The 27,843-nt window shown below is 36.6% G+C and overlaps 1 protein-coding gene across 6 annotated transcripts in view; it reads right to left on the minus strand.

The window, feature by feature from the left end:
* Positions 1-23: 23 nt before the first annotated feature.
* The window catches only part of EPS8 (epidermal growth factor receptor pathway substrate 8), a 167,416-nt gene continuing 139,596 nt past the window's right edge, over positions 24-27,843 (minus strand). For 3 of the 6 annotated variants that reach the window (XM_017945693.2, XM_009180291.4, XM_003906064.5), the window contains exons 15-21: positions 26,643-26,776; positions 21,548-21,656; positions 20,540-20,683; positions 11,289-11,511; positions 4,060-4,240; positions 2,990-3,119; positions 1,131-1,287 (exon numbers count right to left, since the gene is read on the minus strand). In XM_017945693.2, coding sequence (XP_017801182.1) covers positions 1,174-1,287; positions 2,990-3,119; positions 4,060-4,240; positions 11,289-11,511; positions 20,540-20,683; positions 21,548-21,656; positions 26,643-26,776 — 1,035 coding nt within the window. In that variant the 3' untranslated portion in view covers positions 1,131-1,173. Of the gene's footprint in view, positions 1,288-2,989; positions 3,120-4,059; positions 4,241-11,288; positions 11,512-20,539; positions 20,684-21,547; positions 21,657-26,642; positions 26,777-27,843 lie in introns of all 6 variants that reach the window. The other 3 variants (XM_017945692.2, XM_031650312.1, XM_009180290.4) reach the window with 2 other exon arrangements.

The following is a 27,843-nucleotide window of genomic DNA, read 5'->3' on the forward strand; positions in this document are numbered from 1 at the left end:
GCCAAGGAGACAGAAGCCAGTTATTAACAGACAGCAAATACTGTTTATTGCAGACTTTCCAGCTGACTCATGTGAAAAAGGCACTATGAAAATTAATGAATCTAGATAATTTCTCTAAATGATTTATGTTAAAATATACAACATTCTTACATAACATCTGTTTTATATATGTGAAATAATATAACATTTAATGACAAAAATTGTGTTTCCAAAAATAACATTTGTTGAAGGTTAGGTATCTTTCTTTTCTCTATGTGGACTCTTTCACAGGATTAAAATATGTGTAAATTAAGTGCTTCTTAATACCAGAAAGACTTGACACAGATAAACACATAAAATGGCCCCATTTCCTTTTAACTACTTATATCAACATTCAGAACTGAGGCTTTCATTAAGCAAAATACTGTAATGCACACCAATGCAGACTACTTCCTTTGCTAGACTTTGAGCAGACATGACCTCTTTCCCATTTGTGCTTTCTCATATATAAGAACACAGTATACATAATAAGCAGAATACAAACTAAATCAAAATACAAGCTACACAAGGAACTGCAATTGACAGAGCCACGACAAACTGTCTTGAGAATGCTCCATAGATTGATATTTGCATGTCCAAGGTATGGCTGTACTTTACAGTTCATTCAAATGTTTTAATTGTTTTAAACTGTTGGCATTAAGAACTTTAAATAAATCTAAATATTCTTCCATTGATTATGTCAGAGAAGAGACCTAAGTAAGCAGAGGCTAGCCTACAGTGAGCTACGCCCTGAATGACAGACACCATATTCACAGGCACAATCGAAACTGCTTAGATTTTGAATCATGGACAATACTGTTGCTTTGTTGCAGTGAAGAACGCCACCACCATCAAAACAATTCCTGCTTATACCCCGGGATGGGGATCGAATAATTAATCTAATAAAGGAGACTTCACCTTGGTAAAGTAAGAAAAATATTTTCCAAGGTCAAAAAATTCAGTTTAAATTTTTTCAGTTTCAATAAAAATAATGCGCCTAGAAGCAAATCCTGTGCTCACTCAGGTTTGCATGGGTCTTTTATGGCGATAAATTACACCCAGAAAAATGAATCTGACATTCCCTTCAAGGCTTCTTAAAACAAAGCATGTTGGAATAATGCCAAAAACAATGGAGTTTAAAAACAAACAAACAAATTAGTGACTGCTTCCTTCATCAAAAGATTCCACTCCTGAATCACTAGCAGCAGCACTGATTTTTTCCTGTCGTCTTCTCATAATTTCTTGTAACTCGGAGCTGCCACTGCTATCCTGAAAGATAAATAGTTCAGACAAGATGGTTACTGAATCGTGCAGGCTGCAGGTCATATCATGAAATGGCTCAGGACAAAAGTGGACTGTGGTTTTCTTCGAGTATCTCTTTAGGAAAGCTAACAGCTCCCCTTTTTAAGTGAAGCTTCTGCACTTCACTCATATATCACAATAATTTTTCATTTTGTAAAGTCTGTTAAGGCAATTCACCCACCAGGCCTTTCATTAGAACGTGATAAAGATAATCAATAATGTATGTGTAGTACTGTAGGTTTGCTGAGAGAAAAAAGAGGGTATGTGTACAATAAGCATAATAACATGGTAAATTATCTTTTGGGGTCAAACAAGATACTGATCTGCCTTTAGAAGATTTTAACTCAGGCCAGAGTGGGCTCAGAATTCACCCAGTTTCCCCTCCATATAGTTCTGACCCTCCGATCATGCTGGCTTTGCTTTCCCATCAACTGAAGTCTCTGGCAACAGAGGTGAATAATCTAAAAGATTAACTAGATCCAAGGAAAGGGTGAGGTGGTAGAAGGTGGCTGAGGAACATGAAGAACCTCAGGTGGTCAGCCTCTGCCTCAGTTCCCATCCAGAGAATAGGAAGAGAACAAGAAGCAAGAGGCCATCCTGAAGTGGGTGGTGACAGCAAATGACAATAATGATAGGCAGGTGTGGGATGAAGGAATTCAGAAATTTTAGGAATATGAAATTTTCTAACTTGCCTTGAAGAAGTAATTATACACTCTCAACAAAATTAAATATAGTGGTAAAACTGCTTGAGAAAAATATATAATCCTTAATAACATTCAACATGTGGAAAGCAATCAAATCTTAATATGGAGTCTTCAAGATCAATGTTGTAGGGAAAACCTCCGAGGGAAATATAATTTCTGTGGATTCAGAATGGCTATGGGGTGATATGCATGAAGTGATTTTACCCTGAATTATTTAACTATTGAATTTATAGAATATACCTGTTAGAGATGATCATGGATCAATTTCATGCCAAAGCCTACATTCTTTCATTTGAGTCCAAGTATAATTTTCATGAAACTATTAAGAACTGTGAGATGTAACAGTTGGAAACTACTACCCGTACACAGCACATTTTAAGTCTAAAATAGGATATTTGCAGCTTAGTATAAACCAATCTAGAAACATGGATTCTCCTGCTTTCATACAGACCATTGTGACTAAATACTTTTCAGGGCTCTTTATTTTCAGTGATCTCTACCTAATGTATCTTTCCCCATTATTGAGATGTATTACTAGACCTAACACACACAGCCAGGGTTTTACAACCTTATAACCTATACACTATTAGAATCTCAAAATATATATATTAAGACTAGGCGAGTGTTCTGGCCTCTTAAGGCTCTTACTCACTCAGAAGCTAATTTCCACTGTTATGTCAAAATTAAATTTCCTATAGAAGTAGAGAATACATATAAAATGAGAACATTATGCTTTTTGTTAAGTGTCCAAAAGTATGTGCTCAAGCTTCACGTCATACGAGCATTTACAACAAATTAACCTTCCGGAAAATGTCATTGATGATCTCAGTCACAAATTTACAAAAGCAGAGTTAAATTTAATTCAGCTCTGCTAAGAAAGGGAAATTGGCCAATATGGACATAAACAGTTGTTCCCAGAGCTTTCAATTTGCAGAAAAACACCACCTTAGGTTGACAAGTCATACCTCTAATGCAGCTTTTTGTACAGTGATTTGGCTATAGACTCTCGCTCCTTCAGGGCAGACTGTCCTCAGTTCATCCTTATTGAGGGAGAAAAGTTGTGCACCATTTAATACTCCAAGACTATTGACAGTCCTGAAAGAAAGAAAAGAAAAAGAAACTGAGCATTAAAAATATTGCCTGCAAACAAAGGAGAAAAGTATCTGTTCCTGCCAGTAACTTCTCTTTTCTAAGTGTTCCATACCCTGGAACCCTTATTAAATGCCACCACAGTCTTTATAGTCAGGGCAATGACAAGCTTCTTTCATGATGATGACCGCGAGGCTATACAGATTAATTACAAAGTATCAAAAAGGAGCCAATTGGGTTTAGGGTCATTGTTTAATACCAATTCCTTGGGATTTGGTGTTTCATAGAAGGAATAGGTAACTTTCTAGTAACCTGGCAATTGACCAACCATTGTACCTCATTTTTCAATCATGCTGGGTAGGTGAGTTTATAATATGTCAAGGTCCCTTGAATATGTATTATTCTAATAGTTCAATGTGCCAAATACATGTGAAATGTTTATAGACTTTTAGATAGATAAATAGAACCTTTACTATGGGTTTATTAAAGGAAAAGTTCTATTAAGATTATAATTGATGCCAGGTAACACTGTCTATTTCTTATTTGCCAGAGACACTATAACCTGCAGCAGGAGGAAAACTTGTGCTGTATGTCCTATGTGGTCTAGGAAGTTCTGCTAAGACCATGGTCCTACCTAGGTTACATCAGAGTAATCTGATGGAGAAAAGAAGCTACTGGGCGTGAAAGCTGCCGACAGTTTGCTTAAAGAACTAATAATGAACAGATACTACCAACTCGAGAATGGGGTGGCATCAAATGATAATTATATGCTTATTTTAGTTCTTTCTCAGCTATGAACAGCTATAGTGATTTCTTGAGTATGGCACAAAGTATGCAGTCTGTGCCCTTATGTCTTTTAAGAGTTATCTGTGACATCTAAGTAAGCAAATTGAAAACAATGCATGTTGTACACACAGAATTGCAAGGTATTCAGAGAGAGACTCACACAGGGTTGAATCCCTTTGACTGTAACCACGTCTTCACATCCTCTGGTGTGGAGTCGTAAGTGATATTGATAACTGGCACGTTCTGCCGGGGCACATGGAATTTCTTCTGAGCGGCACTCCGACCAATGGTCAGTCTGTGGATGAGTTCATCCTGTACTTCCTCCATCTGAGATTTCCTTCCTAGACACCAACAGGGAGTAGGTTGTTTTTGAAAATCCCTAATATTACATCACCCTCTCTAGAAGCCAATCTCTATAATCCTTTGACCCCAGGAGGACCTACAATCTAGTGTTCCTACCATCTTTCCTCACTTTTATCCTCGCCTGGTATAAATTCCATGATCAATTATTAAAATAACTCCCTGGCTCTTCTCTAGTCACTTCATTGTACTCCTTTGGCAAAACCCCAATCCTGGTTAAATCTAACTTTCTGCGTATTCTGTGCCTGCACCTGCACAGCTGAATATAACACAACAATGCTGAATGATCTCATGTTAAATTCATGATTATGAACCTTAACTTGGCGTTAATGCTTCCTGACAATCATACTACATTTCTTTAGACTGGTGGCTCTCAACTGGGGACAATTTTGGCCCCAGAGGACATTTGGGAATATCTGGAGACACTTTTGGTTGTCACAATTGAGGAAGAAAAAGGGGAAAGGCTGCTGCTGTCACACAGTGGGTAGAAGCCTGGGATGCACAAAACGTTCTATAATTCTATAATGTCAGCCTCTCCTACAGCAGAGAATAACCCAGCCTCAAAGGCCAAGAGGGCCCGGCTTGAGAAATCTTGCCTAAGGTCATGTAACTGCCCACTGTCTTAGACAAGTATTGAATATATTCTACTTTCTCTCTACAAACCCCTAACCCTATTCCCCAATCCTCACCTTGAGCTGATGATCTCATTTCCTAATTTATGAACAAAAGAGTTGGAAGAAAACCTCCGTATGTTCCCCTACCAGCACTTTCCCCATATGCTCTGCCTGCCTTCCTATTATGTTATATAGGAGCTGTCTCCCTGTTTCCAAGGCTAACCCTCCATGTATGCACTAGGCCTCAAGTTCTCTGCCTATTCAAATAGTCATTTCTCCCTTATTTATCCTGTTATTAATTTTCCTTCTTCACTGAATCAGTTCATCAGCCTGCAAACATGCTATTATTTTATGATTTCTGTTACCTTTAAACAAGCCCTTTTTACCATGTCCTTTCCCAGCTACTGGCCATTTTTCTGCTCCTTTTACAGCAAAAGTCCATGAAAAGTTGCCTGTACTAGTGGACTCTAATTCCCATTCTCCTATTTTTTCTTAATGTCATCAAAATTCAATTTTGCTTTCCCCCCATCTCTCTACTACACTTTGCTAAACTCCAGCCAATTCTTTCCCAGCTACTATCTCATTTAACCTATCAGCACACATTTGAAGCAGGAGATTCCTCCTGGAAACATTTTCTTCCTGTGGCCTTCAGGATACTACAGTCTCCTCATTTTCCTCCCATGTCTCTGGATTCCCCTTCTCCGGATCCTCTTCTGAATATTCTCATCTCTCCAACTAAGTAATATTAAGGTGCTCTAGGGGACAATCCTGAGACTCATCTCTGCCGGCACTACCTCCATCAGTGACCACTGTGCTTAGGTCCACGGCCATTTAAAAGATGATGGTTACCAAATTATTTTTCCAGTCCTCTTACTCGGAACTTAGGTCCATATATGTTGTCCACTTGATATATTCATTTGGATATCTGCTAAATAGCTCAAATGCATGTCAATATAGCATGCCCAAACCGGAATTCCTGATCTTCTTCCTGAAGCTTGCTTTTATAAACTCTTAGACTTGCTTTTTAGACTTCTCAACTCACTTAATGACAATTCTATCTTTCCAGTTCTGGCAAAATACCACGGAGCTGCACTTGATTCTCTGTCCTATGCTATATCTAATTCATTAGCAGATCCTGTTAGTCCGACCTCATAATGTATCCAAAATCCAATGATTCCACTGTATTCTTTCTGTTGCCAGCTTGGTCTGAGTCACCAGCCTATTAACAGATCTCTCTGTTTCCACTCCCTACCACCCTACCCCTTTCTCTTCATTCTCTTCTCAATATAACAACTAAGTGATTCTTCTAAAATGTAGTCAGGCCAGGTGGCTCACGCCTGTAATCCAAGCACTTTGGGAGGCTGAGGCAGGTGGATCGCAAGGTCAAGAAATCAAGACCATCCTGGCCAACATGGTGAAACCCCGTCCTACTAAAAATACAAAAATTAGCTGGGCATGGTCGCGCGTGCCTGTAGCCCCAGCTACTTGGGAGCCTGAGGCAGGAGAATCGCTTGAACCCAGGAGGTGGAGGTTGTAGTGAGCCAAGATCGCGCCACGGTAGTCCAGCCTGGCAAGAGAGCAAGACTCCGTCTCAAAAAACAAAAAAAAATTGTAAGATGTTGCAGCTCCTCTGCTCAAAACATTCCCAAGTGATCCTAATTACTCCCAGTAAAAGGCCCTACAAGACCTCCACCTCTCTAAAGCCACTCCACAACTCTTCTGGAGCCCTTCACTCTTGCTCCCAATGGCTCCCTTGGCGCTCTTCAAATTTAAAGGCCATTCCAGTCTCCTCTGCCTGGAATGCTTTCCCCTGCATCTTCACATGGCTTATTCCACCCCACCTTTACATTTCCCCCAGATGTATATAAAATTGCAACCCCTCCCCCAAAGCACTCTCTATCCACATAGTTTTATTAGTCTCCAAACCACTTACCACCTTCTTCATCGTTTTGTCTATCAACTTAATTGTTTTTTTTGTTTGTTTGTTTGTTTTGTTTGTTTGTTTGTTTTTGTGAAATGGAGTCTTGCTCTGTCGCCAAGCTGGAGTGCAGTGGTGTGATCTTGGCTCACTGCAACCTCCACCTCCTGGGTTCAAGCGATTCTCCTGCCTCAGCCTCCTGAGTAGCTGGGACTACAGGTGTGTACCACCATGCCCGCGCCCAGCTAATTTTTGTATTTTTAGTAGAGATGGGGTTTCATCCTTTTGGCCAGGATGGTCTCAATCTGCTGACCTCGTGATCCGCCCGCCTCAGCCTCCCAAAGTGCTGGGATTACAGGCATGAGTCACCACGCCCAGCCAACTTAATCGTTTTTTAAACTACCTCCTTTCATTAAAATGTAAGCCTGAGGAGAAAAAGGACGCTTCCCTTTTTTTGTTTGCATCTATATCCTAACACCTGGAACGGTGCTTTAATTCAATAACTACTTGTTGACTGAATGAATGAGGCAGTCTGCTGACTTTTTCACTGAGACTTTGAGAATCATCATGTACAAACCCCTTAAATAACCAGATAAGAAAATGAAGGCCAAAAACAGAGAAATGATCTGTCAAAGTCACATTTCAATTAGTAGAATAATTTAGCTAGAATTGGATCTTCTGACTTTCCGCACAGGGCTGTTTTATAGCCAAAGTCATTAAAATCACCTTTGATTAACTTCCCTAGCTACTCCTTTTTCCTCGTCATTTGTGTTAATGGAAAAGATGTGTGTGTATATGAACATACTGTCATGACAAAAATAGGAAAGACATAAAAGTATGGGAAGGGGAATAACGTGTCTGTGTATTTAAAAATATGTGTGTATCTATACATAGGTATGTTACCTTGTTTGTTTTCACTTTCAAGAAATAAGAACAATCTAAGTTGGCAAGTGACAATAACCTCGTCACTCATGGACCTTTTTGTGACCAATGTTCTATGATTTTTTTCCCCTAGGGGAAAGGGTTTTAGAAAGTGTTTGGTGCCCCTGGGAAATAAGGGAAAGTGTGGATAGTGTTATTTCAGTCTAATTTTTTTAATGCCTCAAGTATCTAGGAAATCTTTTGAAGGAGAAGTCAAAAAGGGGAAAGGGGGAGGGAGGGAGGAGTAGGGTGTGCTAGAGAGACTGAGAGAGAGAGAATACTATTGATTGTTACATTTAAGTATACATTACATGCATTTCATTAGTTACCTTTTAAAAAATCACTACATCAAACTGTCAAACAGCATATGAGTGCATCTCAAAGGGAAAAAAAATAAAATGTATCACCATATTAAAAGATTTGGTTTCTTATCTGCTGACTTTGCCAGTATATTGATCATCACCAGTCTGCAGCATAGTTTTCTTCCAGGAAGCACAAAAAAAACCCTCTGCCTAACATGTTCCTGGGCTTTTGGTTTCCATTTCTAATGTTCTAACACACAACAAACCAGAATAACTTTACACCTTTCTAAAATAACACTCTGATTACAAAAGATTAAACTCAAATAAAAGGACTAGCATTTCAAAGGAAATGGGAGAAATACAAAGCAACTAAAGTGTTGGTATCTTAAAAGGGATAAAAGGAGAACCTTTTGGGATCCTGCGATAAAACAGTCTGAATAGCTTCTATGACACAAGGCTTCGCAGCTACTTTGAATAGGCAACACACAGACTTCCACAAAAGGGCTTCACTCTGGCCACTTGCTACGCTGTAAAAACAGGCATGTTGGCTTCTTCCCCCTGTTCATACCTGCTACTTGATAGATTTCTATGAGTATTTACTTCCTAGTTCCTTCCATTTTATTTTTACCAGATGTTTAGGCAGTAAGCAGAGAATGTGGGTAGCATGAGTAGGCATATTTTGAAAGAAATCTGGCTATCAATAAACACACACTGAAATATGTGTACTGTTTGGTTCTAAAAGAACATTAAGCCCTAACATTCATTCAGAAAACAACTGTTCTGCAATAAAGTTATCAAGAAATATTTGTTTTATAAAGAGAAATATATTTATTTAATGCCAAACTGTATTTCTGAGATATTTTAAAAAGGCACTTACATAAGTTGCAAATATATTGTAAGATTTCTATTATTCTGAGGAAACAAGTATGTGTGTTAATTTTGGGAGAGATGTTTATATTTTATACACCAATGCCACCCTTTTACTTACGAAAAACAGACTTGAAAATGATGAGTCACAATTATCAGGAGAGTTCTCTATCTTTAAAAGTATGCAAACTATGCCTCTTTCCCACTAGGTTATTCTTGGTTTCTCAGAGTGAACAAAGAACAGACTGTCCTAACCCACACACTGCTCCAAATGGGGACTGGATGCCGATGAACTCTGATCCCAGCTAGGCCTGGAGAAAGAGTCCCACCGTGTCAAAGATGACTATGCTGACGTCTCTAGGGAGGGAAATGCTATAAACTTGTGGGAAGAATAAAGAAGGGAACAGTTATTTCTGACAGGAAGTTTTCTCCTTAGGGAACTCAATAAAAATATTTATAGAAATTTCTCATCTTAAAACTATGTCTTTAGCGTCTTTGAAAAAGAAAGCTCTTTTTAAAAACTCCACGTAATTTTAAAAACTTAGTAGCATATTCTATTTTATTATGATTATACACACTCACACACACAGTTGTTTTTGCCATACAGAAAGAGCTAATCACTTTCCAAAACTTCACTTTTCCTTTAGTTTTCTGGTAAGATAGATATGACAGTCATTTAAATTGGACATACTGTGGGAGAAAAATTAATGAGTAAAAGTAGGCTTATGCTTATTGCATTTAATCAGAATTTTTAGAATTGTTAAATAGTAATAGTTTTAGTGTCTTTTTTATTTTTTGATTTATCAAGAATGTCCACAACTGAACAGATGTGGCAATGACTTACTGAGGCGAGAAAAACAGGAGGATGAAAATGGGAGTGAAAGATTCAGTAATTTAGTTTTCAACATAAATAGAAAGCATCCAATCTCAGCTATAAAGTTAATAGTTCCATACTGTTATCTGGATGCCAGAGATGAATTTTAATATGATGACTAATTTGGGAATCATTCTTTTCCCAATGATACAAACAGTACTGAAAGAAATGGAAATAGAATGAACTATAGTAAAAAAGTATGTTTATGTGGAAAATGAAGGCAGAACCCTAAGAGAGGCCCACACTGAGGGAAAAATAGATATCCGTCTCTCTCTCTCTCTCTCTCTCTCTCTCTCTCTCTCACACACACACACACACACACACACTTTATATACTTTTGTCATATTGAGGAAATATGAAATATCTTCATAGCTCTGGTTTTCCAAGAGTTTTTACATATCATGTATAGATAAAGCAAAGTAACTTTATAATACGTTTAAAACACCAAATTTGGAGATTAAATTGACATGCCACATACTACAAGGTTAAACAAAATTTATCTTAAAATTACCTTCAGTTTTCAAAATATCTACACCGCTATTGACCAACAATACAAATAAGGATAATCCAAAGTTGGTCATAGTGTCTTTTTAGTTTATTTAAATATGGTTTTCATAGAAACCATTTATATGAAACATCAAATTTAAATTTATGAAAATATGGCACTGAAGCGTAAGTCACATGAAATTTGAATTTGGAGGGTAAATCTGAGACTACTATTGGCCGGTGATTATATTAACATAGTGTGAATGTGCAGCTACTGTGAATAGCAAGAGGAAGAGAAGTAGGAGGGTTATGATGATGATGACGACAATGACAGCATGTAGTTAGTGACTGCGTATTATGTATCATACAGTGTCAGAATCAGTCAGGGGTTTTCAACCTCAGCACCATTGACATTTTCGGCCAGATAACTCCGTTTGTTGGAGGCTGTCCAGTGCATTGTAAGTTGTTGCTAAGTGTCCCTGGTCTCTACCCATTAGACATCAGTAGCATCCCCCAGTTTTGACAACCAAAAATGTCTTCAGGCAGTATCAAATGTCCTCAGAAGGATGGAGAAGAGGACAAAATCGCTCCTGGCTGAGAAGCACTGAATTAGATGCTTTCTATGCAATTATCTCATTAAATCCTCACGCTTATCCTATGAAGTAGATACTATTATTTTTCTCCACTTCTCAGATATTGAAGTGCTGAGAGGATAATTAAACCACTGAAGGTCAGGCAGCTGGCATGTGCTGTTTCACTATACAAAGTCCAGGATGTCTGGCTCCAGAGTCTGCATTCAACCATCATGATAGATTGGAAAAGGAGTAGAAAGGCATGCATTAGAGAGCGGAGAGAATACTTCCTGTTTCTCAGAACCACATAGGTGATGAGAAACCAGGTGAAAATCTTTGCAATCTATTAAGTACCATGCAAGTATAAAGGACTATTATTTATATTTAATACAAGCAGAATCAACAGTAAACAATATTTTACTTAGCAGTGCTTTTAATTTGCAGAAGATATTTTTTGCCTCCCTGGGAAACTTACGGTCCACCGGAAGTTGTTTGTGTCTCTGGCTGTCTCGCATGATATTGACACCACTGTCACTGGAGCTGCTGTTTTGACGCGTTACATTTGCTGGGACCTTTGACACAGGAACAGGTGCTGGAGTGGAAGGGGGAAGGGGGACAGGAACAGGAGCTGGTGTTGGAGGAGGTGATGGAGCAGGGGGAGTATCAGCTGGTCTTGGGCCATACTCCATCCTTTGTTTCTATAAAAAGGCAAATAATTAACTTAAAATTTAAAAAATATAAACCTAGGCTAGGAAAACAAATTATACTTGGATAGGACATTGTTGGCTATTTTTAAACTTACTTGCAAACCCATTACAAATTTATCTGTAATCCTATATGGTATAATGACCATTAAAAATCTTATTTTAAACATTCTACATAATTTGTTCAAAGTCAAAATGTCAGTTAAGGAGTCACAAGGCTACGTCAATAGCAAATAGTAGTATTATAATAATAAATGTCAAGAAAACTGAATTTGGGCTTGGAATCACACAAGACCAGGGGAGGTAGAAAGATTTATAATTATTTTTAAATTTATGCTAATAATAATTTGCAATTGTACTGGAAGTCTAAATGTCAATAGCATAAAGCATCACTTACTCATTTTAAATGTATGCTATATTCAAAGATTTTAAATTCTGTTTCCAATAAATAATTTTAAAATATTGGTATTATTTTGTTCAAGGCATAACTTCTTCTGCCAGCATCTTAATGCTAATTTATTAAAATTAGAAATTTCCCTCGTTAAAATGGAAATGTCGTGAGGTGGATGGTTGTGAGGGTAATAGTATGGTTTTTAAATGTTTATGATTGCAACTCACAAATGAATACTAGAAAGGGACCTGTGGCCATTTGTATTAAAAAAGGTAGGTGTCACAAAATGCTTTTTAATAATTTTAAAAACATGATTGTTAGGCATACCTATAAAATACCTATAAAACAGCATTTGTGAATATTCTTTATTAAAACACACGCAATAGTTAACACTTTAAATCTAAATAAAACAATTTTAATAGGTAACGCATTGTGAGAGGCTCCAAATTCTCAAAAGGCACATTTTCTTTTTAGAATCAAAGATACAGGGCAATTATTTGTAATTAAGGCAAAGTTTAGATACTGCACTGGCACAATTTTAATTATTCTAATTTAGGCTTAGCATATTACATGCAAAAAGACCTTTTGGTAATCTGGTCCTTTGATTAGAACAGCATTTAGTTTTAAATTCTAAAATGGCCCAAATATCAGGTAATATTGATTTTAAGAGAGTCCTCCCAATTTCCACAGAGATCAAAAACAAACAAAAATACACACCACACAGAGACACATCACTTTTTTCATTAAACTATTACTCAAAAACAACACATCAACCTTCATCAGTCACCTTCATGGCAAATGACTAACACCTGTGGAAACCGGTGTGGGAAGGAGCCCTCATTCTTTTCAGCTCTTTGTTTCAAAGCTGCTACTCACCGACCAGTGGGATGGGGTCGAGGAAGTGGGAAGTGTATTATGAAAGGAGGGAAGTATATCTGAAAGGAGTGTTTATAATGCTGGTAGATGCTGAGGGAAGAAGGAGGGTAAGGAGGAGAGAGGCAGGACGGGAGGGAAGGAGGGAGTAGAGGGTAAGATTCTCAGAGTGAAAGAAGGGAGTTAGGTGGGACAGAAACTGAGTTTCTAATCCCCTTAGCATTCAAGGCTTAGAAATATTTCTAATGTATTCAATACTGTATTAGAATGAAAGAATGAATTGTTATTATTATTCCCCACAAAACAATCTTCCTATATTTGGGCCAATAAAATACTTAAAGCAGTCAAAATACAGCAAACATCACCAGAATGTAATACTTAGCACACACACAAGTCTTCTGATTAATGTATACGCAATGTTCCCTTGACAAGAATGTCCTCTGCACATAATTTCATGAAGAGCTAATGAATTCTCACATTAGTGTTTCAAAAGCATCATAGTTTCAATTATTGTTTTTAAAGCCTAAACAAACAAAAATGCCATGAGCCCGCTTTCCATGACATGACTCATAATTTTTGCTTTTGCTAGTCATCACATACTACTGTGAGAAAGTGAATAAACTGTGTTACTGTCACAATCAAGCTTGAAAACAAACTCACCAAATGTTCTGTGCCTTATTTCATTCATGCCATTGTTACATAATGCAACTTTATCAGTATGACCTAACAAAATAATAGGTTTAAAATACATATTTGATTAAAGAAAACCCATATGAAAATGTATGCCATAAATTATATTTACTTGCATATTTTCCTCTTTACTTAGTCCTCTCCTCCTGCCCCATGTTTCCAACCTCTGACATGAAAAGGGGGGAAGTACCTTCCTTGAATCGTGACAACTGGTTCTGAATGGCAACCAAGACAGCTCTTCCATGGAAACTGTTGGAAATTCTTCATGTGGAAGAAAAAGAATCAGCACTGACTCCTAACGTCACTTTTCTGTGTCCCTCCCTAGCTTCTCTACTCCTCTTTACCTACCACCCAACTACTGCTCTTCCTTTCCTTACGTTTGTCTCTTGGCTATTTTCTGTTGAAGCTACAGAATTAATGATTCCAGTGTGTCTCAGTTTACAGAATGTCTTGGAGAACAGAAGTGCACTCTGAACACTCTTCTCCTGAAACAAAGGTACTGAAGCTCCAAATTCAAAAAAGAAATTCTGACCAACTGTTCTTGGTTTGTCTGAGACTTTCCTAGTAATTAACACTGAAAGTACCACATCTTCACAAACCCCTCAGACTCCCCAACTAGGAACTGGGAGGGTTCGTCAGCCTGGTGTGGACCTACTTTTGCACCCAACTGTCACTTCCTTACTCTTGCCTGTGATATCCCACAAATACAAAGTTCTGTTAGAAGTAAAATGCATCTTTTTGTCTCTCTTTCTCTGAAAGAAGGCAGAATTAATAGACCCCATAAGAAATTTACTTTCCTATTGATAATTAAGTTGGAATGAGTCACTTTTCTTTAGCAACTTCAGCTGAGTAGAAATTCTAAAGAATTAAAGAATGCTATTGAGAGATAAGGTCCTGATTCATACAAGATGCTGCTTCAGAGGGGAAATTATGCAAGTAAGCTCAACAAAGCCATTAAAATTGAACTGTTCTTAAATATTTAACCTACTCTAAATTACACATTTTTCCTCTAAATTTGGTTTCTTTGGAACTCTGCAGTGAAAACCAAGCACAGCTGGAACATTTGGAGGGTGTTAAGTCCAGAGACTGAATCGAAAAAATTACATTAAAAAGAAGTGCCATGAGGGAACGAATGTGGGTTACCTCTGACAGCTCGCCAAGTAATTGCTATTAGGAAAATGGAGCAAATCACATCAAATGAGAAAATTAATACAGGAAATGGAATTAAAATACTATCAATTATAATTCACATCAAATATCAGAAAGAGTAAATTAGTCTGACAGTAAAATTACATGCCCACAATCAACCAGTGAAGGAGCCTGTAAATCTATAATTAATTCCCATCACTATCTAGCCATGGAAAACTAATCATATAGATTCTACTACAGTAGAAACAGTGTAAAGTACTTCCATAGTAACTATTTGTATGCTTAAATAAAATACTAAGATATAGGTTTATTTTATTCCTATTGCTCATAAAGAATACAATGAGAATGCATTAAATGTAAGAGTAATTCTTGTTTAATTAGCTGATTTTACAAAAGGTAATACTGCAATGCATTATGGTGTGATTTTAGTGAGCTTTAGTTTCAAACTTTGTGAGCAGCCTGAACAAACACAGAACATTTAATAAAATTATGTACATGTGCATGTCAGACAATAATTATCAATACTTTATATATGTATAAAAATACATATATATATTTAGAGTGGGTATTATTCAAATTATCATTAAGAAGCCTCTGAGAAAATGTCAATACATGTGGCAGAATAAAAAGTAAACATCTTTGTCTAAAAACCATGCCTATAATTAATGAGCAGAGTCTTCCGAGATTAATTTTTAAAAAACAGGTTTGAAGAACTGAATATTATCAGGAGCTTGGCCTGGCTGGAAGAGTATGAAGCCATCTTTGGCAAAATGGTCACTCTGTCCAGCAGTATCTAAATGTCTGGACTGAGCTTAAAAAACAGAGCACTAATAACATAGGCTGAAATTAGTAGTGTTAGTGGTTTAGTCATCACCTGTAGAAAATATTTCCCCTTTTAATTTAGGGCTATTTAAACATGTATATAATGAATGAGAAGATTTTATACCTAGACTGGATTGTAGAGACCACATAACTGACTCCTGCTATTTCATGACCAAGTGAATTGGAACACAGAAATATAAAGTGCTCTCTTTAAGGACTAGAACCCTCATCTACCAATACCTAGATTGGGGCTTTTCTCATGGTATCATATTACAATATCTCTTGCTAGACAACAGAGAATATGGGAAATGTTTTGTTGAATTCACATGACCACAGAGACTGGACATTCATAATTATTTGAATCTTGGTAGAGTAAGAATACCTATAATAATAATAAATGCATAGATAATAATTAAGAATAAATGAGAGACTTCTTTAGTCAGTCCACCAGATATATAATAAATAACATCAGGGGAGGAGGTGGTTTCTGCTCTTGGCATATAGCTTGCAAATTTAAATGGGCACAACGGTAATTCTAGTAGATGAGCAGCCACAGGGCTAGAGGTCTGAGAATCAAGTCAAAATAAAGATCAGGAAACTTTATGTGCCAAGTAGCTTCCAGGTGGGGAGAAAGCACCCTGGATGTCCATCTATTGCCCAGCTCAAATACTATAAAGCCTTGGAATGCTGTACAACATTCTTTATCAAAAGACGTCTTTATCAAAAGACGTGTTATCTCTCCATAATCTCTCCTCAGCATTGACTTCCTTTCTCTGTGGTTTATTCAATCTTTTATGTCAGTATCTTTTGTATATTTTTATTACTCTCTCTTTTATGTTTAAAACTTTGCTGAAGCCATGGGGGAAATACATTAGGTGGGAATGGTTGTCTTTACAGAGCTGTTAAAAATCACTTCAAATGTGAGGATATTAAATAGCCCAGACTCTCAGGGACACCAGGTGGCAATTCAACACCTATTCACTGGTGGTGCCTGGTATGAGCATCGCTGTCATCAGAACAAAATCTCTGATAAAAAGTGTGTGAACAATAGGCAAGAGCTGCACTTGTGCCCTTCACCCAGAAACTGCCATTATTTATATCGATTTCTTTATAGGAAATGTAAGGGCATAATAATAAGAGTCATGACTGTGTCCATTTTTTAAATATTTGGTGACTCACAGATGTTGCATGGAAATAGTTTACACCTAATTCCCTTACTTCCACCACTTACAAAATGTCCTTTTCTAAGTAAATCATATAATTTGGGTTATTTTCCTAAATTATAAAATAATGAAAGATACCATGAAATCCAGGGAATGGATACATAAGGCAAAAATCAATTTCCAAGGATTGTGACTGATCAGATCAACTTTTACCACAGTATAATGCAAAGTAAAGCTATTCTGAGAAAATACCACTTCAAATATTAATACAGAGAAAAACTATGGGTTTATACAAAAAGAGATGACAACCTTTTTTTTTTTCTTCTTTTTCTTGTTTTGAGACGGAGTCTTGCTCTGTCGCCAGGCTGGCGTGCAGTGGCACAATCTCGGCTCACTGCAACCTCTGCTTCCTGGGTTCAAGCGATTCTCCTGCCTCAGTCTGCTGAGTAGCTGGGATTACAGGTGTGTGCCATCATGCCTGGGTAATTTTGGTACTTTTGGTAGAGACAGGGTTTTGCCATGTTGGCCAGGCTGGTCTCAAACTCCTGACCTCAAGTGATCTGCCTGCCTTGGCCTCCCAAAGTTTTGGGATTACAGGCGTGAGCCATTGTGCCCAACCGAAATAACCTTTTGTAATCACTATTCTCTAGAACAGCAGAATGCAACACAGCACAGGCTCCGGATCCGGAGCACTGGGGCCCAATCCTGGCTTCATACAGCTGTATAAATCTGGGCAAGTTATGTCTCCTACACCTTAGTTTCCCATGAAAAAATGTGCCTCCTTCACAAGGTTGTTATGGGAATTAAACGAATTTGGATTTGCCAAGTGCTTAAACAATGCCTGGCACAGCGTGAGCACTGGCCACTGGCATATCTTCTCTAGAGTGGAATATCTGTGAATGTTATTCTCTGTGAATGTGAAGCAAACTTAAGTAATGAATCATTGCTTGCCTTTTGGCAGCATGGTGCAGGAATCTAAAATATTTTTGTTAAAAGAAGTTTCTTTATATTTCTTCAAAGTTTTGATATCATTAAATGAGAGAGACGGATGGAAGGGAAAACAAGTGTGTGGGCTGTATCTGAGGAGGAGAGAGAGGGTCACGCTGCTCTGGATACAGCAAGCATGCAGGAAGGAGCAAGGCCTTGGCAGATGACCTGTGGACTTAAGCGGGCTTTTGGGAAGGATCTGCTTGGTGCTAGGCTTTCCATTGTTCTTTTTACCAAGTGTGTGAGATGCCGGTACTCAATATGTATTTGTGGAATGAGTGAATAAAAAGATGAGTAAGACATAAAATTGCAATCCAGTTGAGTTTTATAAGGCTAGGGTATTAGGATCAGTGGAATCTATTATATAAATATTGTGGTATCTTAATTATCATTCTGAAATAAGTTACAGGATTTTTCCTTAGATATTTTAGATATGGGTATCTGGCGACACTGTTGTAGAGATATAAAAATGACTGGCACATATTTCCAAGGATGTTTTCTTTTCCATTTTACTCTATTCTTTTTTTTTTAAAGACTATATTATAAATGTTTTGAGAATAGGAATCCTTTTAGAGTAGGATTTATGCCAGATAGCAGACAGCAAAGCAGACTGTGAAGCTTGCTTAAAAAAAAAATTTTACAAGGTCTTAGTGGTTTTGTTGAGCTCAGCCCAAAATTTTCAGGAGGTGTTAAAAAGCAGATTGTTTTTAATATATTTTAAAAGTAGGGCCCTCAATCTGAACAGCATACGCTTCTGTATATACACAGAAAGCCTCTGTACACATTTCTACATACACCACTACGTTTGTAGTTGCAATCAGAATTTTTAAGAAGAAAGTAGGATAGTGTTGAAAAGTTTAAAACGAAATAGCCAAATAGGCAATCCCTATAAGAACCACAAGTTTCTATTTACATAAAGTAGCAAAACAAACTCCTGAAACTTGTGAACTCTTAAAAAAATGTCTTGGTTGTGCCAAAGTTGACAAAAATAAAAGATGAGGTTCTGTTTAAGAAAGGAGGAATAGGTTTGACATTCTCTGAAAATACTTTCCCTGCCTATGATATATATTAATAGTTTTGGTTCAGTTTTAGACAGAAGCAACCTTTTAAACGGAAAAGTCAACTTATGGCTCAAGCCAAGAATCAGAACTAAAGAAAAAGACAGGACTGAACAGTAAACAGCAAAAAGTAAGAGATATTAAACTCTTTAGGAATCTCAGGTAGGAGAAAATTTCTATTATAGAATTTATACTATTGCATGTTTAAGTATTTTATTTTATCAAAGTTTGCTTATTTCCAGCAACCACGCACACAAAAACAAATTTGGATAATTGCTTTCAACACTTAAAATACAAACTTTTGCCTTCTGCTCACATATGGGGATCAGGGATATCCTTTATGAATAGTGCTTCTCAGAGCTTACCATGAACTGCATATTAAAATTAGTTGATACAGCCCAAGATATGTACTCTACCATTATTTTAAGTATAGGTTTCAAGCATATACTACCTCTATAGGAAAGAAAATGAAGAACTGGTATTCATGAACCAGACAGAAGCCTATATTGTATTAGGTAAACAGATACTAAACTCAGAAAAGTAGGAACTAAGAAAAGAAAAAGGTATAAAAACTAAGAAAATTCACTTCAGAAACCCATGGGAAATGGAGGAGACCATACCTTGAATAACTCAAACTCCTTCTTTGGCATCAACAGCTAATGACAAATGATGAACATAAAATAAGTAATACATAATATATACACACATCAGGCCAGCCAAAACATAACACAGGAAATAATTTCCATTGCCATCACTTTAAGTTACTGAGATAGAGAAACTACACACAAATTCTTTATTTTGAATGTTTGCTTGGTTCATGGATTCTAGTAAGGCCAAGTCCCTCTGGATAAGCACAGGACCAAGCCCAGGCATGAATGTCATGAGGAGCCATAAGTACTGAAATAAATTGTCATGGCAGCAGAAGTATGACCACAATTCCAGCTTTGGACAATCTGTATTTTTTTAAGCCTAGATCTGATATAAAAATTAATGATTTCACTGCATATTCTATGCAGCTTCTACTCAAATTCATGACATTATTATGAGGTCAGATGTGATCTTTTTCTCAAGACTTTGAAAATTAAAGAATTCTTTCTTGGGGAATGAGAAGCCACCCCACGTTTATAGGCTGTACCTGAGAGAGTCCATCCATTCTTTGTCTACAGACCTGACTCTAGAGAGCCTGTCACAGGTCTAAAATTCCCAAATTTAAAAGCAAGTTAATTCAGATGTTAGGGCGAATGAGCTGACCAGGGTCATTGAAATCCTGAAAATGTGGCATGGGCCCTAAGAATGGACCTTCATAGGCCTTCAATGATCAGGAAAAGAGAATCTGACCTATCTAATCTATATCATAAGTACATTTTAATCTTAAAATCAAGAGAGGAAAAATATTGTAATCCAGCTGAACAAGTACTCATGTACTGGTGTAAGGTGAGATGAGTGCAAGTTTAAGGCTGGTCAGTGGCAGATCATTTAAGAGACTGAAGGCAAGGGCTGAAGATGAACTGCTGGACACCAAGCCACGATCTCAGTGCCATCCTCTATCAAGAGGAAGCCACTAGTGGATAGGAGAGCTGTGGGTAAAAACACAGAAATACCATTTCTTCAAATGTCAGAAATACTATAGATCGGGGGAAAAAGCTTTCAGAGAATCAGGCACCTACTGTTAAACATTTTGAACAATTTCTAGAAGTAAATCAGAAAACATATGTGTAATTTTCCCTGTGTCTCTCACCATTGCCACTCCCCAACCAATTACTCTAGAAAAAAATATATAACCAACTACATATCAAAATGATCAATACACAAAGGTGTTTAAATCCTCTTTAAGAGTGATAACTTTGTAAATGTGTACATACTACATTTTACTAAGAAATCATGCTCACCTGTATAGTATGAGTATAAGGTGGATCAGCACGCCCCAATCCAGATTCTGGAGGTCTCACAATATCCAAAATGTTATTTGGCACAAATCCAGAGTCTCCACTTGCATTTCGAACTTTCCACCATTGCTTCCGATCATCAAGTATCTGTCACGTGCAAGAAAATAAAGGTATAATTTCCATATAAAAGCCATTTTACGAAGGAAGTTCCCTAGACTTCAACAAAGAAAATTTTTCTACTTCTGATAATTAACTCAGCATCAACATAGTGTTGATTGAATGATTCTCAGGAATTACACTAAGACATTTATGAGTATACAGTAGGTAAGGTATCATTATGGTGAATCTACACAAGGTCCATTTTACCTCCAAAGAACGGTCTGCATTATTTGAAGTACTTAAGGACTAAAGTACTTAAAGGACTTAAGGACTAAAATGACTTTTGGAAAAACCCATTGTCTCCATTTTGGCGATAGAAATAAAAAGTATATAAACATCACTTTTTTTCCTCACAAAATTTATTGTGATAATTCACCTTACATATTCAAGAAGATGAACTCTCAATTAGAACCTAACAAAGAGAAGTTGGTGTTGTGGTGGACTATCCCTAACATCATTAGCTCAATGACTGCTGAGTATATCTGTGCAAGGATATAGGATAAAAAAAGAAAATGTCTCTTATTGAACTATTATGTGCCTCTACATCTGAACTGATAACTAGCCTTGGCTCCAAAATGAAGAAATATCAGAAGAAAGAGGGCAAGGAAGAGACCAAAGGAAGTTAAAAAGCCCACCCCCTCCCCTTCCCACAAAAAAACAAATAAAGGAGTATTCTAAAGCTATCCCCTTAGAAGGAGTATCTGTATACCTCTTCTAAATAGATGTAGGTATTTCTCATATACTATGTCTTTAGTAATATAACACTTTTGAAGGAAAGTTTAGTTATATACCAAACGAGTAATACAATAAAACTACATTATTAAGAGTATAAAAAAGAAAAATTTCTATTACCTCTAAAATATCATCCTTTAGAACTGAGAGCTCACTGTTGTTCCTTGCTACAAAGTCATACTTGGATTTGGCATATTTCTTGGGTTGTGATTTGAGTGGTTCATAATTTCTATAAAAAGAAAGAAAAAAGATTATTATTCTGTTTTAGCTCTTCCTAAAGGATAACAACAGAAAACATTAAGACAAGCCAAATTCTACCAGAAAACTTTCTGAAAAGTTACAGCAGTTTCATTTTATTACATTTTACATTATGACAAATACAAGTTACTTTAAAGTTCTTGCTATTAAAACGAACAAACTGTGGCCATGGAAAAAAAACAAATAATGCAAAATCACAAGGCTAGGTGGTACTTAGAAAAATCAAGAATCCAAGTCTATAAATTCTTTGTCAGCTAAATACATATACTGGATATTTTGTTAATTATCATCTCTACCATAAAAGAACTAGATAAAGACAAATGTTAGTATTTTTCATAAAATTAAAGGAGACTGAAAATAATTTCCATAGTGGTAATTTTAGTTATATGTTGATTTCACTAATTCAGGCAATGTCTGCAATTCAGTAACCAAATATGTAAATTAAAAATTTATAACTAGGTATCGGTTTTTAGAAACACTTTGCACAGTTATCTAAACTGCAAAAAAAGACAGATATGCACTAAGTATGAGACTAGTAACACTTTCAAATAAATAAATAAATAATTTAATTCACTATAAACTTTTAAAAAGTGTATGGGCCCTATTTTTTAAAAATAAAACTTCCTCACAAAACCAAATACCTCTTCTAATCATTAAATGAGTACTAATAGATTTAATAACTTAACGAAAGATTACTTTTATTTGTAACACAATACACTTGATGCATTAAATATTTGTATTTTCTTCATCTATTTCAATAATAAAATTACTTTAACCCTTTATTCATTTTACTCCCTAGTCTTCTCCTCCATTTACATTCCCACATTTATTTACACATCTCTACAAGGGAAATAGCAGGTAGAGACTAAAGATGTTAGGTCATCCTACCCCGTCAAGTTGCCATTATTTTTGCTGTCTACCAAGTTCTCTGGAATGCTGAGTTATACCAGGGCCTGCAGGACAGTTGTAGACATAATGTATCCTGTCATCATAGGTTTTTGTTACCTCTTAGGTAGTAACTCCATTGGAGGAGGGAGATAGGGACAAAGAAGAAAGAAGACCAGTATAGAACACCTTATAGACAAGCATGTATGAACAGCTTATTGGCTATTTTTAGTACATTAAAAAGAAGATTGGTGGAAAAGGTGAAATTATGGTGAAGTAATTATTATATGCTATTAATAATAATAATTTTAAAACTGTGTTCCATAGATTTCCCATCCCTATCCCTACTGGAATAGCTCTGCTTTTATTTACTTTATATATTCACATTTAATCTACTAAGATTTCATTTGGGGGATAAAAGAGATTCAATTACCCCAAACATTAGGAAAACAGTAATCTCAGTGTTTTATCTTCCTCTCTTCCCCTATTTTCCTTTCTCCTATGATCTGCAAAATAATCATTATTAATAATGGAGAGTTAAGGGTCTATAACAAAGTTTTTTTTTATCTTGCAGGTCTCAGAAGTGTTTACCTTAATTGCTTTAGAATTTACAAATCTTTACGGCTCACAGCTTCTTGCCCTCTATAGGTTAAGCATGGATATGACACTGACCATAGTTATCAAACAGATAATCACAATTTGTAATTTTTCAGAGGTACCAAACCAGGCGCGGTGGCTCATGCCCCTAATCCCAGCACTTTGGGAGGCTGAGGAGGGCGGATCACCTGGGGTCAGGAGTTTGAGACCAGCCTGTCCAATATGGTGAAACCCCATCTCTACTAAAAATACAAAATTAGCTGGGCATGGTGGCACATGCCTGTAACCCCAGCTACTGAGGAGGCTGAGGTGGGAGAATCGCTTGAAATGAGGAGGCGGAGGTTGCAGTAGGCCGAGATTGTGCCATTGCACTCCAGCCTGGACGACAAGAGCAAAACTCTGTCTCAAAAAAAAAAGAGGTACCAAAGTTTCTTAAGAGCTATGGAATGTAACAAAAGGTATGGGCTCAGTTTCTGATTTGGAATAATAGATATGCCACTTGATAGAGAGCAGACATATAGACAGTAGTAATTTGAGAACTTCTCTAAAATATTAATTGCATCTGACAGCAGTAAGCTATAAAACTCAAAGGTGTGGGCTTTAAATTCAACGAATGGTCTACCTAATGGCATAGTAATTTCACAGAACAGTGAATATACTTCGTATGGCATTGTTAAGCTAAATATGTTCTGAGAAGCCCTCTGTACTTCCACACTTGAGTCCTGTGGACAAATCATAACCTAATTTAGTAGGTAGACACATTGAAAACCCAATTTAGGAGTATGCTTCTGTAACAATAGCTGAGTCTCAGCCAATCCCAGCAGCCATACTTCAAGCACTCATAGGCCGCTGACTGTTCAAATTGTGTGCAAATGCCAAACTGTAACCAGTCAGCTGTTTCTATACGTCACGTCCGTTTTCTGTACGTCACTTTCCTTTTTTTGTCTATACATTTGCTCTGACCATGAGGCATCCCTGAAGTCTCTCTGAATCTGCTGTGATTATGGGGGCTCCCCAATTCATGAGCCGTTTTTTTCCCCCCATTTGCTCAATTACACTGTTAAATTTAATTTGTCTGAAGTTTTTCTTCTAACAGTATCTACTGCATTCCTGCTATGTAATAGAGTTTAAGGTCAATCATAATTATTTATAACAACAAATTCCAAACCTTTGTATATTTTATATCAGACCACAATTTTCAGAGAGTTTTTCAAAATGATGACAAATTTTCTTAGCAACACAGAACATCAATGATTCATGTATTTATCAACTATCCTAGCTCCTATTAAGTCCAGCTGAGGCAGAATCCATAAGAACAACTGAGATATAAAATCTACCCACCACTCAAGGTATTCAAAAAAATTCTTTCTATGGCGAACTTCTGACCACTCTAGTCTATTATTCCTTCATGGAATTTCCTTCACTATATTTTATTTAAATTTCTATTTATCAAAGGTTACTAAAAGAAACCTTATAAAATTCACGACAGCCTTCTCTGTGGTGAGGAAAAAAAATTGTTAAAAATAAATGTCCCTGACATCACCTATCCCATCCTACATTAAGTTTCATGAGACGAATATTATTGAGAATTTAGGAGTAAGAAAAGCATTTTTTGTCCCAATGAACTGATACTCATTCCTTTTCCTAATGTTAGCAAATGATTATGTTTCTCTTTTTGTTCTGACAGCCAGAAATCTGAAAGACAAATCTGAAATTCAACAATAGTGTCAACTTTTACACTTCATAAAAATTCTCATCTTCCCTCTTAACTTCTTAATTTTATATTTTATTTCATTATTTAATTTTCAATAATAATATTACTTTAACTACATATAATTTAAGTGAGCTAACTGAATCTATTTTGGAAGTAGAACGGGTACAAAGATATAACTAAATCAATAAACCAAAGTTACATTTCCCTGATACTCGATAAAGATCATACAAATCAAGGTAAGCTTTTAAAAGACTCTGTGGTAAGGTGCCCAAAATAAATGGCAGAGTTTATTCCATCAGTAATACTATCCCTTATAGATATGCAGGTGAAGGACAGGGAAGTAGTGACTCTGAAATACTGGATACACTCTCATGCACTTATTCATCCAATCCATCAATCAAATAAATCTACACTTATGGAGTGACCACAGTATGCTAGATGTGGTCTTAAAATGGAACCTGATAAAAGTTTTCTAATGTCAATATGTACTCTACATATGCACTCAAGTGGTTTTCTAGCTACTTAGCTGTGGAAAATCATCCAAATTACTGAAGTGATAAAACTGAAAGAAATCTATTAATCTGAAATGATTGCTATAATATTGACATCTAAGACAGAAAGAAAGAAAAAAGAAAATATTAAGACGAGTACTAAGTTAGTTAAGAATGATTTCAATGAAATAATGTTCAAGCTTCAAAACCGATTTCCAACTGTATCTACTAAAAATTAATTATATAATTAAAACATTCTCATATGTTGGCATTTAAAATATATATTATTCATTGCTGACTTTTCTTTGTACTCAATTTAATGTCACTGGTGCCCTTGGAGTTATACCTGTGTAATTTCTACAGCAATTACTTTAAGCATTACCTGTCACCTTCCCTGACAAAGAACAAAAATTTTGAATCTCACTTTCTTCAGATTATATTAAGAAAAGAGTGTATAGAAAAGAAATAAAGGGCATATAACTCTTGTGGTAAGAGAGGCTTTGAAGCAGGAAAGTACTAGGCTGAGTTCTCTACCCTCAGTTCACTGAATGACCCTCCTCCTATACCCGTGTTATCAACATTTTACCTCCTTTTCTCTTTTCTACATGGCTTGGCTCTATGTAGATGTCACTTACTAAAAACAAGATTGGAAATAAAAAAAAAGAGAACTTATTCCAGTTCCTTTATTTCTTCTCATCCCAATTCTCCATCTCTGCCTATATTAAATTTTTTAAGAGTGAAAATATAGAAGAATAAATGAAGTATAAAACTGGAAAGTCAAGATAAAAAGATGAAATAGCACGAATGACAAATAAGGCATTGACCCTGTTTAAATATTTAGTTTATACTCAGTTTAAATATATCTATCTAAAGGAAGGCTTATTTGTTTTCATTGGGTGAAGATAAAGATGGAAACTGTTTCCTTTAAAAGCTACAGAGCTGGAAGGATCCTCAGAGACCATCTGGTACAAACTAATGGAGGGTTTCAAGACAATTCTTTCTTCTTAATGTACACATTTTGTCAGAAGTATCTTTTAAAAAATGGAAAGTCATCCAAAGGCATTTGCACTAAATGAGAATTACAGACTGAAGGTCCAGACATCTTTTGTTGATCAAAACCAGTTCTCTAAAGGAACAACTGAAACTTTATCAACTAATTAACAGACAGAAAGTTTAAAGAAGCAGCAGACAATACAGACACTGTCACCTCCGTTAGCACTAGATCAGACAGTTATCCACAGCTTTCAAAAGGGTGCTCATTAAATGTTACCTATCTATATGGCGATTAGAAGTTGGCTTAAAAGCAACAGCAGCTTCCCCTTGGTCCAGGTGGGATCCTCTTGGGTAAATGTTGCTACCGAACGCATGGCCATCCGCTGGATGATACTCTGATACACTGGAATGCTGAAAGACAAAGTGGGGCAGATTAAAGAATCACCAAATACTATTTGAATCAGCACTCAGGTCAGTCAACAAGATCTCTCAACTATATTGTGATAAGTTTTCATTTTCAAGTGACGGATCATTATGTTAACACATTATGAAATGGGAGTGATACATTTTTGTCAAAGACTTACTTATAATAAGAAAAGTCACTAGTGCAAAGGGTAATCTTGCTCTTTCTGTTCAAGAAACTGTCACCACTGTAGCAAAGTAAATATTGTCACATGAAAATCAACTGAACTCTATGCATTAAAATTATACTGACTTCTCTTTTTTTTTCAATTTTAAAATGATACACAGAATATTATAGTATTTTCAATTTTTAAAAAAATAGCAGCACTATTATCATCTTTGCTGTTAAGGGAAACACAAAAAGGCACAACTAAATGGATCTTGATAGCCAAGAGTCCAGGATAAGAGCATGCTGGAGTCATTTCTTTTTTGCAGTTAAGACAATTCAGACAGGAAACTACTGGGAGCGACCAAGAGTGACAGTTGAGATTCACAGGTCCCACTGAGGACCATGGTTTCCATGGTTTTAAAGCTATAGACCAGCAATCCCCAGCCTTTTTGGTAGCAGGACTGGTTTCACGGAAGGCAATTTTTCCATGGACCCCAGGGCCGGAGACGACGGGGATGGTTTTCGGATGAAACTGTTCCTCCTCAGATCATCAGGCATTAGATTTTCATAAGTGTGTAACCTAGATCCCTTGTATGTGCAGTTCACAAGAGGGTTCTTGCTCCTAATGGAATCTAAAGGTGCAGCTCATCTGACAGGAGGTGGAGCTCAGGCAGTAATGCTCCCAGGCCTGCCGCTCACCTCCTGCAGTGAGGCCCAGTTTCTAACAGGCCACGCACCAGTACTGGTCCACGACCCAGGGACTGGCGACCCCTGCTACAGAGAATACATGCTCAGACTGGGAGAAAACAAACAAAAACTCCCCAAAGCTTTTACGTTGTTTCTTTATATGAAAATGAGGTCTGGAAGAAGCATGATAGACACTGAAGCACTGGAATTCCTTGGCTAT

This window comes from Papio anubis, chromosome 9 (genome assembly GCF_008728515.1).
Source record: "Papio anubis isolate 15944 chromosome 9, Panubis1.0, whole genome shotgun sequence".
In the NCBI taxonomy this organism is placed as follows: domain Eukaryota; kingdom Metazoa; phylum Chordata; class Mammalia; order Primates; family Cercopithecidae; genus Papio; species Papio anubis.